Here is an 18,704-nt window from a genome sequence, read left to right as displayed (position 1 = left end):
GATTTATTTATTTTTCATGCTAAAGTCCATAAGAAGATACTCTTTATATGGACTATTTATATAAAGAGTATGTACATAAAATCCTGTAATAGAAATGAGAAAATTAATAAAAAAAAATATATCAAATTAGTACTGAATATAGAATTTGATAAAATAAGAATATTTATTAAAATAAATTTTCACATTTCTATTTATAATGCTGAACGATAAACTTGTGGATGTATTTAGTACCACATGCCCTGACTAATGTCTAGTTAATAAAGTTGTTAGCAGAGGTTTTTCCAAATGAGTGTAAAAAATAGCCATTATACGAGCCATGTGGGCGCGGAATGGGAGCCAAAAAAAGAAGACTCTTCAGCATCGGACCATCGGGGGTGGTTACATATTCAATAGCTTTTGAAAAGCATGCTTAACAATAACAGCAGAGAGCAAGAGGCAGATGAAAAAAGGGCGAATCATCGGAGGGGCTCCATCACCCATCATGGAGCAAACACACACTCAGACATTTGCATGTCAAGTCCTGCCGAGGTCCTTCCACCCCATCCCGATGGCATTAAAAACGACGATGAATAAATTTTAACAGCGCTTGTGTGTTAAAGTATTTAATGCTTAAAGGCTCAGGCCGTCCGGCCGTGCGCCTTAAGCCATGCCACATGTTGAGCCAAGTGCCTGAAAGAAGGAGCGTTACGCAGGAATGTATGTGAGTGTAGATGCACTGAGAGAAACAAATAAGTAAGATAATTAATAAGCTCATTAACCAAAGAAAAATATATATATTTCTTTGTGGTATCGTATTTATACATATATTTGCTTGGCAAATGCATAGTTGTTTATCTGTAGGAACTGACCCCTTTTTCCCCAGTGCATGCCACTGAAAATACGATTGTGGGAGTGTGCGTAGATGAGCAAGTAAGCCTGAAGAAGTGTGTGAGTGGGTGGGTAAGTGAGTGGGAGTCTGGGTGTGTATGTGGGCACTTGTCACTTGACAACACGTTGCTATCGTCATCACTTCACACTCAAACATTCCCGACGTTGTCAACGACGTCCGACCACTTTTTTCCCCTCAAAGTCCACACATCCAAAGAATCCCCTCTCGGTTGGGGCTTCTTAGTGATTAAGCACATAATTGGATTCATTCCGGCGTATAGCTCGTCTTCTCTCTTCAGAAACTTTTTGATATTTTACGATGCTGCGGTAAGGATTTGTGGTGCCAAGCATTAATTGCCTTGTGGTTGTCAACAGCATATGTCGGTTCCAGGCAGATTTTCCACTTACATGTACGTGATAATCAAGGAAAAATGGTATAAAATGTAGCATTTTTAAATTGCCCTTGAAAATAAGTAAGTCCTACGGATATTTTGAATGCTTTTTTTTTGTCATACAAATTTTAATCTGCAGATTGGTAATTTTAACCATTTTTTGCGCAGTGAATAAAATTTCCAACCGTTTCCAAAGAATTTAAATTATCCAAATTTCGTTGAAGGACACTTAAGCCCGGAGCAAAGCCTCAGACAGTGGTCAGTTGGGGTTGGGGAAGGGACATCTGTTCGCAGCTTAGTAAGAGCTTAGCCCAACGAGGGAGCGATTGTCTGAATTATGAAAATTGGTCATCACATGTGGACCGCAGATGCTGACGAGGCAGGATATGAGTGGTTATGAGTATGGGTTGTATATAAGTTCCCCGTGCATGTGTTATAAATTATTAAATTTAGTTAATACAAAATCGAATCTTATAAATTGAAATGGTATTTGGCAGAGCGATACAAAAATCATGATAGCATCATTATTGTCGCTTAATCATCATAACAATCAAAGTATCATGTGGGTGAGTGTATTACACAATAAACATCATCATTAAATATAATTGCACGTAACAGTTACTCAGTTTCAGTTGGGTTGGAAATTCAGCCGCTTTCGATCTGTGGATAAGGGTGGTGCTGTGGTTTTTCCTGGGTGGCCATCGATGGTGTTTCTTTGGTTGAACGAATGTGGAAAACCGCATTTGTTATGCAAACGCTCATTAAAATGTTTGCCGCGTTACGCATACGCATTGTTGGACGAAAATGAAATCGCATACAGTTTACTTTTTCTGTCCTTCAAATTCCATTCGATTTGTGTGATTTTCTTTTTCAGTTTTCAGTTTTCGATTTACCCCACAGCCCCACAGCATGACCACTTTTCGTTTTAACTTTTCACAATCCTAAAGAAGACATTTTCACCTGCTGCTCTGCACTTTCCACTTCAAGTGCAACAAGGCCAAGAACGGTAGAGTTGTTGTGCACTGACACTCTGAATATTTCAGGAATTTCTTAATTGTTCAGGAGCTCAGCCAGAGAAAACAAAACAATTCTTACATGGCCACTTATTCTACAATCCTTGTGTGTATTTAATAATTCAAAATATAATCGTTTGTATTCCTGCACTTGAAAAAACATTATTTATTAATTTCAATTAGCCTATTTTGGGCCTTCATTTTACTAAATAGATTATTTAATATTCTTCTGAGATTAAATAATTATTGCACTTAGCGCAGAAAAGGCGATTATTTGATTTAAATGTGTATATGTATGCATATTTCATTACATTTTATATTCATTGATAATTTTTTTATAAATACTAAATTACAAAATGTATAAGAATTCCAAATTTTTCGCGGTGTGCGCGTTTCTGCGATTATATTTTATATTTGAAAAACAATTTTCCAGCAACGACAATGAAAATGTCGGCTAAGTTTGTGAGGGGTCCTGTTCGTGGTCCAGTTGACCAGGACAACTCAGCATGTGGCTCAAAGTGCCCGAAAAAACTCGAGGCCAGGCACTAGATGAAGCATAAGCAATACAACGCGGAAAAAACGAAAAGAAAATAAAGCAAGAAGAAACGCAGAAAAATAATAAAAAGAAATTGGACAATAAAATACAACAATTTATGGCGTAGAGCAATCCTTTCTGGTGGCACTTCATGGGCAAAGGCGGAGGTGGCACCAAAAGTCGGGTTAAGGCGGCAACATTGTTTGTGGTGAGGTCGTGGGGCGGTGGTTCAGTGGGTGGGTGGGTCAGCAAATCGTCATTGGAAACTAAACGAAAATGTTTAGTATGATTTTTTATTTCACTTTGCCGTTTTTCTTTCCTACCCTTTCACTTGCATTCTTTTTTTTTTTTTTTTGTATTTATTATTAGTTGGTTTTTTTGTGCTTTCATATTTTTGTTTCCGATTTATGTTAAGAAGATTTTAAGTTGAAATCAAAATTAATGCCATAATAACATAACAAGGCTGCTGTTGTGTGAAAAGCAACCCTGAATCCAATTGATTTATAAATAAATATTTTATTCTTCCTTAGCTTGCGGTACAAGCACTCAACATATAATATTATTTTATATTTAAAAAATTAGAGCATAGCATTTTTGGTAGCAATAAATCCCCCACAATCATAACACATACTTGGCGCCCGTTTCGCTACACTTTAGTTCGATTTTTCTGCGCTCGGGTTTTATTACTTTTATTAGTTTCCACTGGTAAGTGATGGTTGTTGGGGCTGCCAGTGGTATGGCTGCTGGTAACAAATGTTTAACAAAAGTTGTTGCCTCTGCGGGTTTCGTTCCAGCTGCCAGCGAGATGATTTAAACGAGACGTGCGTTGCCAGCCAACGGCAATCGGGTCCTTTTAGTGCCAAGGACGAATCCCGAAAAACCGAAACTTTATTTCATTTAATTGAAATTTTATGTAAAACACACATTTCGTTCCGTTTGATGCATAGTTTTTTAACGCTCGCAGCGCCACGCCCTCCACCCCGACCAGAAATAAAACAAATGTGAAATATTCGCAAGTTTTACGAGCATTCATTTATGTGGTTTTGCGGCAAGCGGATTCCAGCTGCTTGACCTTTGCCCCGAAAAAAAAATTCCATGATTTCTCACTGTTTGAACTGTTTTGGCCACCAAAGCGGAAATAAATTACATTGCAGGGCACGGGAGTTTTATCTACCCCGGCTTAGGGCGTATAAAATGCGCTGATATAAACAAACTGAAACTGCAAATCCTTTTATTTTTACGTTCGAATTGACAAGCCAACCCCTGACAGAACTCAGAGAGATAAAGGGGCGGGGCAAGGATAAGAAACCCGAGTGCTGGCAGGATGTGTATTTCGAGTGCTATCATCGCAATAAGAATAAAGGAAAAGCATGCGAAGTGGAGCTGGAAGTGTTGATGGTTGTTGAGGCGTTTCACTCACATTCACTGATTTCCTTGAGTGGAAAGCGAGTATCCCTTAAAAAACCATTCCGAAGTAAGTACAAAATAATCGTTGAGCATTTTCAGTTAGTTTTATAATTTTTATGAATTTATTTATATTTTGTTTCGGTATTTTTCTGCTGGCCACTTACGACATCTTCCAATTTACACATATGAATTAATTAATTTATTATTTGTTCGTTTTTGGTTATTTTCCAATTTTCACAACTTGACATACTTTCATACAATTATATTACTATTTGATCATTATTCATACAAATATGTACAGGGTGTTCAAACACTGTTCACATGATCAGCGATTTTTAAATATTTTCCTATACGGTTACAGTTAAGTTTCCCACATTATTATTATGCTATTTGTAATCAATAAAGTGTGTTTTCTTTTTAACTACCATCTGCAGTAAAAATGGTTGAATTCGTATGTTATCTCTTTTTCAGTTTTGCATGTTGTTAAACATTAAATTATTATAGTTATATATAAGTAGTAATAATATAAATCTGTAATTTAATTTTAGTTTTGATCACATGTGTTATTCTTCGCCTTTTGTTTTGTTCGCCCACCAATATGCTTTGATTTGAATCTATTTTTTAACGCTTTTTATTACTTTCAACTAAACTGTTTAATTGAATTGATGAATTGAGCTGGGGAATGCAAAAGCCTGTTGACCCCATTGATAAATAAATTGATGATTAAATTAAAACAAAATATTTCAACATACAGCTTTATACAATAGTGTGTGATATAGGTGAGTAAGTGTTGGTATATGAGTTAAATAGTTTTGGAACAAACGCGCTTGTAGCTTTTTCCATTTGATTTCTATACAATCTTTATTTAATATTATTTCTCGCTTAATTGGTTTGCTTGTGAACTTATTTGCAATTTTGGCGGGTTGAATTTTGTTTGGATCTATTAATTATACAATATGTTTATCATTTCGCTGATTTTCGTTTGCGAATACATCGCCTTACTTGAATATTGATTAAAAGATTGGCATTTAAGCCTTACAAATGATGCATTAAATGTGCTTACATTCAATTCGTGCATTGAATTGCATTCCTTTTTTTGTTTTTTGGTTGTCCTCGTTTTGCAGTAAACCTTGGCTAATTAAATGTTTAATGTAAATTAACTAATTAAATGGGAATTTCATTTAGGATCATAACGAAATTAAAAACTCTTTAAACGCATAATGTTGTGTAATTAAATCGTTTGCTGCGAGTGCGGGCTAATGAATTCAGATTAACGAACTTTATTCGATATCAGATCCAAATAAGCTCACCAAAACTCGCACTTATGAATTCAGTATTTAATTCATTAACTATTAGCTATATTTCTTGTAAACTTTAATAACTTTTTCATAGAAAAAATACAAGATGAAAAATTAGATTTTCCTCTGTACTAACATTGAGCTTGACTTTTGTGATTAGCCTCGGCTTTTCTTTTAATCCACTTGCCACTTTGTTATCGGCTTAATAATTTTAGACTAAATGTGCTTTACTTTCGCTATTATAGGCTTAACTTTTTTAGCGTTTGTGTGCTATGGTTTTTTCCCTTTTCCCATCCTCATTCTTTAGCTTTACCTTCTTTTTTGTCTGACTTAGAGCTAGAGCTAGAGATAAAAACAAACATGGCAATGATATTTACACAATGTTAGCTAGTTCGGGTATGGGGGAAGAAGGGTTGGGTGGTCATTGGGGGCGTTTGTGGGTGGGTGGCGGTCTCCTCTTGCCACTTTGTATTTGTTTATGCCCGCTGCCAGCTGCGCAAAAAGTTTCGTACACTGAGAATAAAATCAAAGTTAATGGAAAGCATAAAATCAAAATTTAATCCCAAAGTCCATTCTCAATAGAGCTAGTAAATTTTCATCGGAAAATCTTTAAAGCAAACTAATGGGGTCCATAAGAATTGTTTTTTTTTTTTTCTCAGTGCAGCAACTGCGGTTGCCCAGCTGCTCGACTCTGAGCGATTGCAAAATGTCGGCGTTTTTTCTCAATGTGTGTGTGTGCTTGCATGCATGTGTTTGTGCAGCATGATGGCACACACACACTCACGCACAGAGCAACAATAACAAAAATAACAACATCAGTAGCTGAGAGGAGGAAAACTTTGTCAATTAACCTAAAACAAGTTTCACTTTACAACACGTACGCTTGACATAATTTTTAGCCATTTTCGCCACAGTTTTGCGATGAATGAAACGCTATGCATATGGGTGAACTTTACAAATGGAGAAATTATCACGTTCTTGGTCCTTGATAACGACAATAGGATCGGCCCATAATGTCTTCGGCTGGAATTGACTGATCAATGGGTGCCACTCGCAAAAGTTCCATTTGATCGCGCACCTGCAAGTAAATGAAGTACATTTGATTGGATTAATATACCATTAGGGCAATTATTTATGCATGCGTGTGTGGATGTGGATGTGCGTGTGGTAGTGGGAGTGGGAGTGACGACAGCTGCACTTGATTGATGAAAATTGATTGCAATGCTCCATTGCCAAGCTGGCACAACTTACAAAACTTATTTAGCGTAATTGCCAAAGTTTTGTTTGAATTTTCAAATTCAGAAATGATTTCTTGGAACTTCTCGCGTACTTCTTCATATGGCATTAATATTGTTCGCAAGTTTTAGCGCCGCGCTTAGCTAACAAAATTGGACTTGCATGTTAGTTATGGTAAACATTCTGGCGAAAATTACCAAATGGGTTTACACCAATTTATTAAGGGACGGTTTGAGACTAGCACTGGAATTGATCATTGGTAATACTTTAAAGATGCTCTAAAAAAGGAGTGGGACTTTCCAAACTTCCTTCTTTTGGCTCTGCAAAAGTGCTCGAAAAAAGGATGTCATCCAACACGAAAACAGGAGTGGAAAAAGTTAGATGTTCATAGGAACCTCTTCCGCATGTCTAACTCACATACAGAGTTACGCACTCCACACACACACACAAGGGCACTGTATCCTTAAAGAGAGGCCAAATCTGAATGCCAAACAGGCAGCTCTTATATCCTGGCAAAAGTTGAAGCACATTTAATGCCACAAAAGCAAAAAGGCAGGAGGGAGAGGGCGGAAAAAACGAAATAAAATGAGAGAAAATGTTTTGTTTTCAACACCAAACACCTTTTGAGGGGTGATGGTGAGGCCTAGGTCGGCTGGTCCCATTTCCTGGGTTTTGTTTGCCATACAACAATCGAATTTACGACTTTTTTATGAGGCTTTATGTGCGCCCTGCCACACAAACAACAATAAAACGTCAGCTTTGGCTCAGTCATTGCACTTTGTGTGCATGACCCACTCATACAAAACAGTGGAGCACAACAACTATGAGAACTTTGAACCATTTGCCTTTTGGCTAGACTTTTCCGGCCTTTGAGCTGGATTTCCCCCACCAGCCGCCGTCCATTCAGTGAAAATGAAAAGCCCAGTTCTCTGTTACAGTTTGAGTCATGAGCTCAAAGTTAAAAATGAATACCCACACCACCGCGACACAACGCATTGCCCAGCGATAAGATCCATATCAATTCTCAGAAGGTCAGTGCAAACACTTTTAAAGTTACACCATCACAAAACTAGCATCTTAGATTATGCCGAATATATAATAATAATTTTGATTTAGGGGGAGATGTTTATCATTGAATCCAAATAGATCTATTTCATAGCTAACTTAAAAAAAATTTTTTAAGTAATATAACTAAATAATTTGAAATAAAATACAAATTTTTCTCTGTAAATAAACATTATGATTGAAGTCTTGTAATTCAATTTTTGAACCTCTCAGTTTTACTAAGATGAGATTGACCTCCATTTCAAGTCACTTTGTTTCCAGTGCACACAAGGCCTGTGAAAGATATTTAAATGAATTTGTCTCGCACAAATTGCTGCCATTTGCCCATCTGAGAGGCAAAGCCTCCGTTGCCGCCACTTGGGCGATGTGTCGTGCCAAATTCTGTTCTTCGCTCTCGCATTAGATATAAAAGGCTAAAATAAAAGATACATTTACACAAACACAAGTGGGGAGTGGGCCCTGAGAAGGGCCTGAAATCCTTGGCTTTTCTTTGCCCCCGACGAGGCTGCTTTTGTGTAGATAAAAACTGGCGTCGAGAAAATTATCATGTTCATGGGCTATGGCTATGGCAATGGCTTTCGGAACAGATCCACTGGCCACCACCCCCACCACCCACAAATTTGCGGCCATCCTTGTCGTCCAAAATGTCCTTGGGTTTGTGTTCCGAGAAACGGTTACTTCTGATAAATCTGATCGGAGCATTGCTAGTTTTATGCGACTTGAGATATGCACTTAGTTTTGAAGCGTTTTAAAATTTATGGTGCCATAAACTTAAAATCATTTAAAATTGATACCCATCTATACCGAATGGTTATATTTACAATCCTATTACAATAAATAGGAAAGGTTCTCGGAGATCTTAAAATTGTATTAAGCTTGAAGTAAGAATATATAAATTTTCCAACAGTTATATTCAGAATTCAGAAACTTTAAAACTCCTTTTTTATTTTACTTTATAAATCCCGAGAATTGATTCGAATTGGATTGTCAGAACTACTCGTTCTGAATTTTTACCGAGTGCGTGTCCATCCTAAAAGGGTATTATATATGTGCTCGTATACATGTTCTTGTGAGCGCTTGTGCCAGATGGCAATCATTAAAATGGCCTTTTGCCTAATTTCTATGACTTGCTTAATTATCACAGCCATGACCGACCGAGTCACATGGGTACACACAACGCAAAACAGCATTAAGCTTCTAATAATTGAACATTTGACCCGCTTTTCGTTATTATTTAATTGCATTACGAGCCAAGCTTTTGGCGACGCTCATAAGTAGGCTATAACGTACTTAATTTCACCGCTCCCAGAATTGAATTGGTGGATTTCGCGTTCGGTTCAATGAACTGGAGTCTTGGGCTGCTGATGCAAAACAAAGGCAAATGTCATTGCGATAAGTATATATGGCCTGGCTTAATTTGCAATGCTCTGGGCTTTTTGGCCGCAGATAAAAGGCGTTGGGTAACATTTTTAATTACTTTTTACCGCAAACGTCTGAAAAAAAAGAGGAAAGCGAAAAAATACAGAAGCAAACAGAAACGTATTAAAATACAATTCTTAATGAGCATTATGGCCATGTAATAAACAGCAGTAAAAAAAAGAGTGTATTGTGCTATATGGTTGCTTGCTGAGTGCAAAGCGCAATAAAAACCCAGCGATTTTAATCAGTCGCGCTGCAAAGTAGGCAATACTTTTGTAGCCTTATTTTTATGCTGTTACCATTTTCATTACCATTTCCCTACTGATGGGATAAGCGCCCCTTCCAAGGCCTTGTAATAACGGACATTAAGTATTTCTACGTATTATACACCCGCTCTGAACTAAAACTAATTACAATGTAGAGACTGCGGAGACGCTGCGAGAATATGATTAAAGTTTGCCGGGTCGCCTCTCAGTCAGCGAGAGACAAGAGCTAAATTAAAAAATGCTGCGGCATCTCTTTCTCAACTTGGTCAAAATGGGGTTCGGAATGGGTGGAACGTAGAGGAGGTTTTCGTAATCAGCAAAAGCAATAAAATCTAGGAGCTTGGTCATGGTTCACGCGGCATATGATTTAGATTTCAAATCAAATCTTTAAATTATCTCTGCAGAAGGAGCAACTTGGCTTAAAGAGGCAATTATTTAACGATTTTGATTTAGGGAGCAGAGGATAATCTACGCATAAACTGGACTATTCAATACCTAACCAGTATATCAGTTTCTTTATCATTGAAATGGCTTTCTGATCAAAAAAAAAAGGTATTGATTGATTACATTATAACGAGCATGTTAAATTCTACCACCATTTGATTGCCATTCCACTCAGCCTATCAGTTAATTTGAAGTCCGTTTTTTACTTTTGCAATTCCAAAGTAGTAAGCACACAAGCTTATTTAAGCAGGCTGGAGTGTTGTCTGCATCGTTTAGTCATACATCTATCTATCCATTCATGCGTCGAATCGTCCAAGCTTCCAACTATCCAACTATCTAGCCATTGAACTGAAAAACAAACCCACTTTCAAGTCTTTGAACTGGTACTAGCCTCCGCTCGAGTGCCGTTCAATACCGAGGAGTAACTTCCTAGAGAGGGACTCTGGCCCATCCCGTATTGATCTAAATTGAATGCTGCTTGAGCTTGGAGTGCCCAGACATAGTCATCGTGGAGCAGTGAAAGAAATCCCCGAGCCAAGCCAAATCCCAATCCCATTCGCAGGACCATAAGCTGCATCCAGCCGGAGAGCAGACGGCAAACAAGCTGACCGCATCCTGCAAACAAACTGCAGAGTGAAGCTGTTGCTTCGGTTGCGATGGTCAGGCTCGTGTATAAATATCGGAATAAGCATTTGAAAATCCTTTTAAAATTATTTCACAACTTGCGTCTTTTCGACGTCAAGCCAATGTCCTGCCAGTCCTTCGCCCGGTTCCCCATTAACCTCCTCTACCACTCCAAGTATGTGCAAATTCCATTGCAAAGCCACATTATTCCTTTTATCCTTGCGAAAGGAATTTTCCAACTGCAATAACAGCCGAGGGAGAGAAAGAGAAAAGCACAGGCCGAGGATGCCATACCAATGTCCTTTTCCCAACTTCTTTGTTTGTTTGCTGCGAAATGTGTGTTTAGTTCTGGGACTGGCTTCGACTTTAAGTCGGTCAGGTACGCGCCTAATACCATGAAAAAATATCAAAAAAAAAAAATATATTATTTCTTAGACGCAATTTTTAATACTCTGGCAACGTACTCAGATCCAGCCAAAGTCTGGTTAGCTCTGGAATATCCCTACTATACTTTCATGATATGACTACGACAATGGAACTAAAGAACAGACAAGATTTTCTTTTTAACTCTAATTGCTCTCCCCTTTTTCGAAAGTGTCTAACGCTCTTTGTCAGAGTATCTGAGCATCCTTTAGGGGACAGCCCGGTGAACAATAGAAAAATGCCAGAGAAAAGTGAGCAATTTCGGTACGTTTTTTGCTGTGGACTCACCGCTTCGACTTCCTTGAATACACGTATTAGATTCCTGCCAGCCAACTTGGCAATATCCTCCTCCGACCATTTATCAGACTCGAGCAGGGCAGCAAAAAGATGCGGATATTTGGACACATCCTCCAGTCCTTTGGGCACTCTTAAGTGGAAAGCAGAGAAAGCAGACGGAGAGCGAAGAAAGTCGAGAAATAGAACGATAGAGAGACCATAATTTGGCAAATGAAATGAAATGTAATTGAAGCCGCAGTGCTGGCCAAAAGTTCCCCTACTTACAAGTTGACTCCGTCGTAGCCAGCTCCAATGCCAACATGATCGATGCCGGCCACCTCCCTTATGTGGTTGATATGCGCTGAGGGGTGGACCAAAAAGCACAAGTTTAAAGATTAATAGTGCACCACCACCACCCAGCGAAAGAGCCACTGGGCCAAAAACCACCTACCCACAACATCGTGCAATGTCGCCTGTCCCGAGCAGCTGACGAAATGCGGATAAAAGGCCACCATAACCAGACCGCCGTTTATTGCCTGCATTGGATGTGGAATCGGAATGGGGTATATATAGATTAATGTGCCCCCAGATTAATGTCGCCATAATGGACTCACAATGCGTTGCAGGACATGATCGGGAACGTTGCGGGAACTATTGCAGATGGCGTGCGCCGAGGAGTGCGAGAATATTAACGGCGCCCTCGAGGCGGCCAGGGCATCCAGCATCGTGGGCACCGAGACGTGAGACAGATCCACTATCATCCCCAGTCGGTTCATCTCCTTGACCACCAGCTGCTCGATACGAATTGGAATTGGATAGAGTTACAGAGCCGATTCTCAGAAGGGGAAACATCTCACCTTGCCGAACTGCGAAAGACCGCCTATGTGCGGGTACTTCCCTGGTTCGTCAACTTTGCAGCAGTCCGCCCTACAAAAATAAAAGAGTATTTATACATGATAATATATATTGCTTCCTCTATAAGTACTAAGCCAAACTTACCAAGGTGTATTGCAGGTGTGTGTGAGAGTCAAGTATCTGGCGCCCAGTTGGTAGAACATTCGCAGGACACTCAGACTGGTGCCGATGGCATGTCCGCCCTCCACGCCAATGAGACTGGCGATCTTGCCAGTCCGGTGCGTCTGCTCGATTCCAGAAGCAGTCGTGACCAGCGCCATGTGATGCGGATAGAGCTGAACAAGTCGACGAATCAGGTCGATCTGCTCCAGCGTCAGCTGCACTGCATCCAGATGTTGGGATGAGCAGGGGGCATAGGCGGACCAGAACTGGGCGGAGACCATGCCCTCCTTCAGGCGGCGCAGGTCTGTGTGACTCCAGGCACTCGACGACCAGGGAGCCAGTTCCCGCAGATCGCCGCCAAAGTGGAAGTCCTTCAGTTGGTTCTTCAGAAACTTGCGAATATTCCACGGCAGATCGTTGTGTCCGTCGATGAGGGGCACTTCCTTCAGGACATTCCGCACGCGCTGCATCCGGAAGTCGAAGTCGTCGGCGGTCTTTGAGCCACCGCCGCTGGCCGACGACGCCGCTCCGGCCGAGCATCGCAGGATTGGCAGGACGAGCGGGAAGTAGACGAAGGTCAAACAGTTGAGGCCACAAAGCACGAAGCCCTTTGGCAGCTTCCGCGATTTCATTGCCCCCGAGCGGCTCGGAGCTCTAGTGGAAGAGCACGCACTCCGCAGCACTCACATTGATGGTGTTCGGCCTTCTAGCTAAAAAATAATATTTTATTTTATATTATTAATCTATAATAGAATATATTTTTAAATAAGACTAACAAAAATTGTGTTCAACTTTGAGGACAGCTACTTTATAACCGAATAAGTTGTAAAAAAAAGTCACACATTCTTGAAGCCTCAATAAGTACATTAAAATAATATTTTCAAACAAACATTTTCTTAAATCTGAAAGCCAGCTTGTTTGCTTTTAGAAAGAGTCCTTTTTACTCATGCCTGGTGTTTCAAAGCCGGGAATTGGCTTAGCCTATTGCATGTGCGGGTGGCGTGATTGAGCTATTGAAAGTTGTTGGCAAACAAATGTCATAAATATAACGCCCACGGCTGTGCTACCGAATATCCCCAGCTCCTGGCCCCGAACACAAACCAAAGCCAGGGCCCCTTTTTTCCGGGCTTTGCCACCCCACAAACATAAATAAAACTTTTCATATTTATTTCAGAGCCCAACTTCAAATCGAAATCGCGCACAAAATGCATAAAATGCACAATAAAAATGCAAAATTATTTATAGAAAAGTTTCCTCTCCATTTCTTTTTTTTAAGCCAGCGTATCACCGAACCCCCAAAAAAGAAATCATAGAAAATTTAAATAGTTTCCCCTGATGTTCGGCAGAAAAGTTCTGGGAGAGAACTACTTTATCCGTATGATTTTATTTTGGTAGTTTTTTATTCGCATACGACATAAACTTTGGCTTGAGCCTGGCAGGTGGCAGAGAACTAAGCGAAGAAGCCAGGGGAAAATCGAGAGAGCGAAGTTCTAAATATTTCCCCAAGAAATTGAAGCCCCTTTCGGCTTGGCAAAGCGGGCCAAGTGGGTAAATATTTATATATTCTTTGTCCCAGCAAGTGAAATTAAAGTTTTGCCCCGAAACAGGGAAACTAAGCTAAACTACTTTAATAGTTCTCAGCACAGAACTCGGCCACCAAAGTCGAGCAACGTAATGGCCAAAATGAAATGGCAAGCTGAGCAAATGGAAATTCTGGGCCAACTTGGCAATGTCCCACAGGTTCAAGATGTACTTGAGCTGTTCGCACTTAAAACTCTCTTTCAATTAAAGCAATTTTTGTTTGACCCATAAAGTCATTGCATTGACAAATGCAATATATCACTTTAAGTACAATTACTTCTGTCGGAGAAGTATTAAAGTAAACAAAATAAAATGAAAATTCAGAAACTTAAATCCAACTGTCCAGCTTTAATAGAAACAGAACAAGTTCACCAGACTTAAATAATACAGCTAACCGAAATTGTTTTCCGCAAAGTAAGCATTCTAAATCCTCTTAGTTTACTGAATAAACCAACATTTTTTATTCCTCTTGTGATTATGTTAACACTTGCTTTTTTTTGTATTTTTACATTTTTATTTGTCCCCCTATATTTCCATTTTCATGTGCCAACTGTTGGTGGTGCACTCTGCAGGTCACATAGAAATATAAGTTGAATTCAGAGCGAGGGGGCCATTGGCAACCAGAATGTTGATTTTCATGCTCTGATGCCTCCGAACAAAATGAAAACATTCCGCTACAGAAAACTAGAACGATACCTTATCTGCTCTGTCTTTCTTTCCATTTCTGGTACTGATTATGGATTCGGTTTCTTAGAGATTCGATTTTCTGCTCTGCCATATTTCTTTTGCGGCGAAGTTAAAGCTATCTGGCCAAACAGAAATTATGCAAAAATCAACAGACTCGACGATGAGCAGGAAATGACAACATTGACAAGGGCAACGCGCCACGAATATTTTGCGACATGCAAAACGTGACTGAAACGCAACGCACGAATTATTAATACAACAACAGAGAAAAGGAAGCCAAATTAGACCCAGTTGGGTTAACAGGAAGCAAAGGACGACGAAGGACGACAAACAAAAGACGGTTCGGCGAAATCGAAAACGTTTGGCGCTTCATTAAGCATTGATGCCTTAAAACAACCGGCATGTAAACCGAAATTAAGAGCCACAACATGGGATATTTAATTAAATTGAAGAGGTCTCTTTTACAGCAAGTGAAAAGTCAACTGAAGAGCCGGAGTAAAAATCAATGTAATCCTGGGATTACGTAGAAGTCCATTTAATATTTCACGAACGGTAATGAAAACTTCATATAAAACAGATCGTAATTGTTAAAAAAAAACATTTGATTTTATAGCTAGAAGCACATTTGCATACTATATCTGTTACAAATCAGATCTATAAGGATCGATAAATACGATTTAAAATTGATGTCTGAAACATCAGGTTGTGTCTAATTTAAGTCCCATTGAGAAATATTAAATATGGCTGGTGGCTTAATAAATCGCATTCTGCTCAAAAGTGAGCACCATACAAATGCAGACAGGGGAGGACGAAATGAGCGCAAGGATAACTGCGTACAACGCTGCGTATGAGCAATGAATGTGCCCTGCCTTTATTTCATATATGCATTTTTTGCCGAGTACCAGGCTTGGGTGTAGGGATATGCCGGAACGAACGATGGGGGTTCCTGGGAAATGACAAGGGTGCGCGGACTGAATCGTACATTTATTGCAACATGAAACATTATTTTGTATGGCCTCAAAAAAATAACGAACGTAGGGAAGAAAAGAAAGCGAGACGAGTAGGAAGTATGGGAAAAATAAGGAAAACAGTGGGGTGGCTATGAAGAAACCGGAGTGCGCGCGTTGGAAAATTGCAGTAAGGAAATGCGATGTCCTCGTTGCAGTTGGAATTTCCATGCAAAGTGGCAAGCAAATAAATATAAAAATGCTTTTCTTTTCTACATTAGTGCACCATTTAAGGAAGTCGCCACGCCCCCATCGCCCACAGATACTGGCGGGCGAGTTTGTCGTCTTTCATTTCCATTTTGCCTCACAACTCCAGCAGCAGAAGCGGCAAAAAATAAAGGAAACGTGCCGTAAACTACATCAGACAATCAAAATGCATTCATGTGCGCTTACTTTACGTTATTTATAATCAGACCCCCAACTTCCTTTTATTCAGCTCTAAATTCCATTCACTAGCGAATTGTAGCAAACAGTCAATGCGAAAAGCACCCACCACCACCCCTTGGAGAAATGTGGGGAGCTTCAAGGAGGTTTTGGGATTTGTGAGCTCGTCAAGAATGCCACCGCCCACTGCGATAAGGCTTCCCACCCATAATGCCAAAGTTGCTGGAGGCCATACTGAAATTTCTTCTGGTTTATGGTTATTCAATTTTACAAGGATAATAAAACGTATCATTAAAAGTCTTGGTAATAGCAGCTGATCGCATGACCAGACAAATTCCCTAAGTGGGTGGCGAACAAACCCAAATTAATTCCTAGAAGATTATTTTCCAAAACGTTGAGCAGGAGTATTTATGTTAACATACGTGCGCAATATGAGCTAGCTTGTTATGATTAATTAAGGTAGATTTACAAATTTTACATACCAAAAATATCTACTTTCATAAGCTAATACCTATGATATGCTATTCTTGATATACATATATATAACATACAAGAGCACCATGCCTAAACATTCGAAAATATAAACTTTTTTACAATGCATATGCATATAGTAGATATATACATAAATTAAAAGAAACGGGACCCATATGGCGAAATAAAATAACATTAGAAATACAAAGGGCTCAAATCAAACTTTAACAAGGATGTCCCATACATGTGTCGGTGTATTGTGCTTCTATCGTTGTTTGTTCGCTCATTCTTGTTTGTCCGCAAACAAGCGAAACTGAACACAAAAATTGAATGGGATTTTTCCGAGGACCGGAAAAGCGGCAAGAGCAAACCGCACAAATGCCAATGGAATGACAACCAACCTAGGGGCATGCGGAATGGCCTAAGAATGAATTGAAATTATTTTACAACATTTTCATGTTTCTTGCCATTTGTTTGATTTGCCTCGACCTTCGCCTTCAGGTCACCCCTTTATTGTTTTTATTTCCCTTTTTTTGTATGCATAATTTAGGCTCGAGTGGAGGCCAATTGCACGCGTAAGAAACAAATGAATCCCTCAAAAGAATTGGTTGACCCAAAATAAAACGACATATGTTGCGAAATACCATAAGAAATTTGAGAAAAAATGGCCTAGCAGATGTCAAATTATTGAGCAGTTTTTGTTTTAAACATGCTGGACATAGCACTCGCACATAGTATTTTTTAGTACAGACATTTAAGTTGTCATCCGATTGAATTTGTTTTTAAAACTAACAAGCCAATATATGTATTCTCGAATAGAAACATCTATTTTTGGGAATTTGTATGCTTAAGATTTTATCCACAATTTTTCAATCAAAAATGTTTACCCATCGAGTAAAAAGTAATTAGTTTGCAATGCCTACATTTTCATTTCATATCGGATACTGCTCCATTGAATGACGTTCTCTATTTAATTGAACTCAATCTCCAAATAGCTTTGCAAATCTAGGCTGACGAATAATAGGAAAACGCAATTTGTATCATTTCAAGAGGGATTCCTGAACAAAGATACAAAATTCAAACTGCCAGAGACCATAAACACTTTGTTCCGACCAAGACTAAAAATGAAAAGAGGAAAAGGTAACAAGCATTTATAAATGCCGCAACAAAAGCTAGTGAAATGTGAGCCGGAGACTGGTATGAATTTCGAATTTTGGTTAAGCTATAGCTACTGGGGCGTGGCAGAAAAAGGGGCGGATTAGGTTCAAAGCAAATTGTTGCGGAAGGCAGGAATCAACATTATCATCAGCAAGCAGGATGCTGTTCAGTCGGTTATGGGATACTCATTCTCATTTTGGGCAAATGCAGATGAGGACGAGACAAAACACAGACACAAGTTTAGGGAAGGGGAGGCTTTTCCCTGTGTGTGTGTGCGTGTGTTTGTATATGTGTGGGTGGAGGCGTGGGGGAGTGTTTTGTGTCGCCTTCCGCATATTAATGAGCCAAGTGCCACAAAGCCAAGCTAAACGCGCTCTCATCAATTGCTCAATATTATGACTCTGGCTGGCAGAAATCTGCATACGAAACCCATATTGGTATGTATGCTGAATACTCAGCAAGCCCCGGGAAAACTATTTTGCATTCTTTGTTGCACACATTCTTTTGGTTTTCGTGAACTCTTATAAGAAGAAAAATGGAATTTAAGAAAAAACTATTTCAAATGTCCTTTAACAAAAAGACTAGATAAATAGAAATATAGTATAACCTAACTATAGTTGATCAAAAACTTTTCTAGCTATTTTGCCCTAATCTTTAATCTTGCCATTTATTGTAAAGCAAAAAAAAGGGTTCCATCAATATTAGTTTTAGAAATGAACATTTTTCTGTAGTTTTTTGAAAGATACTTTATAATCTGATCTACATCAACTTTTAATGAGTATACCAAATCGAACCAAATCGTTTCTTACCAAAACTGGGAAAACAATTTATCATTCTTCTGAACCACAAATTCACTCCTCTTTTTCGTATCTCCTCTTTAATTTAATATGAGTTAAAACACAGCTGGTGCTTGAATTTCAGACTCTTATGCACTCCACTTTCGGTTCACATAACTAGAATAATCAGAAATTATTTCGCTTTGGCTGCACCACAGTACGTAGCGTATACGCCGCGGTGTACGCGGGTGTGCGAAGGAGACGCGCAGCGCAAGTGGAACGCAACACGTGTTGGGCGACAGGTGCCGAGCGTTTGGCACACAACTCGACCGACCGACGCACGAATTCGAACTGAAAA

General features: G+C 39.3%; 1 protein-coding gene across 2 annotated transcripts; it reads right to left on the bottom strand.

Moving 5' to 3' along the window:
- Positions 1-4,315: 4,315 nt before the first annotated feature.
- On the bottom strand, positions 4,316-18,704 carry CG6154 (uncharacterized protein). Of its 2 annotated transcripts, none has more exons than NM_143214.2 (8): positions 18,380-18,704; positions 12,265-12,992; positions 12,123-12,192; positions 11,880-12,056; positions 11,717-11,801; positions 11,551-11,626; positions 11,278-11,416; positions 4,316-6,590 (listed from the first exon to the last, which is right to left on the bottom strand). In NM_143214.2, the coding sequence occupies exons 2-8, from the start codon at positions 12,912-12,914 to the stop codon at positions 6,483-6,485; spliced, it is 1,305 nt and encodes a 434-aa protein (NP_651471.2). In that variant the 5' UTR covers positions 12,915-12,992; positions 18,380-18,704; the 3' UTR covers positions 4,316-6,482. The 2 variants fall into 2 exon arrangements, with proteins under 2 accessions (NP_651471.2, NP_733146.2); NM_170267.2 differs by lacking the exon at positions 18,380-18,704 and adding an exon at positions 13,059-13,076 and having other exon boundaries at positions 6,337-6,590.

This window comes from Drosophila melanogaster, chromosome 3R, assembly GCF_000001215.4.
Source record: "Drosophila melanogaster chromosome 3R".
NCBI lineage: Eukaryota > Metazoa > Arthropoda > Insecta > Diptera > Drosophilidae > Drosophila > Drosophila melanogaster.
The sequence above is the reverse complement of the archived record's forward strand: the minus strand, read 5'-3'. Positions and strand labels throughout refer to the sequence as shown.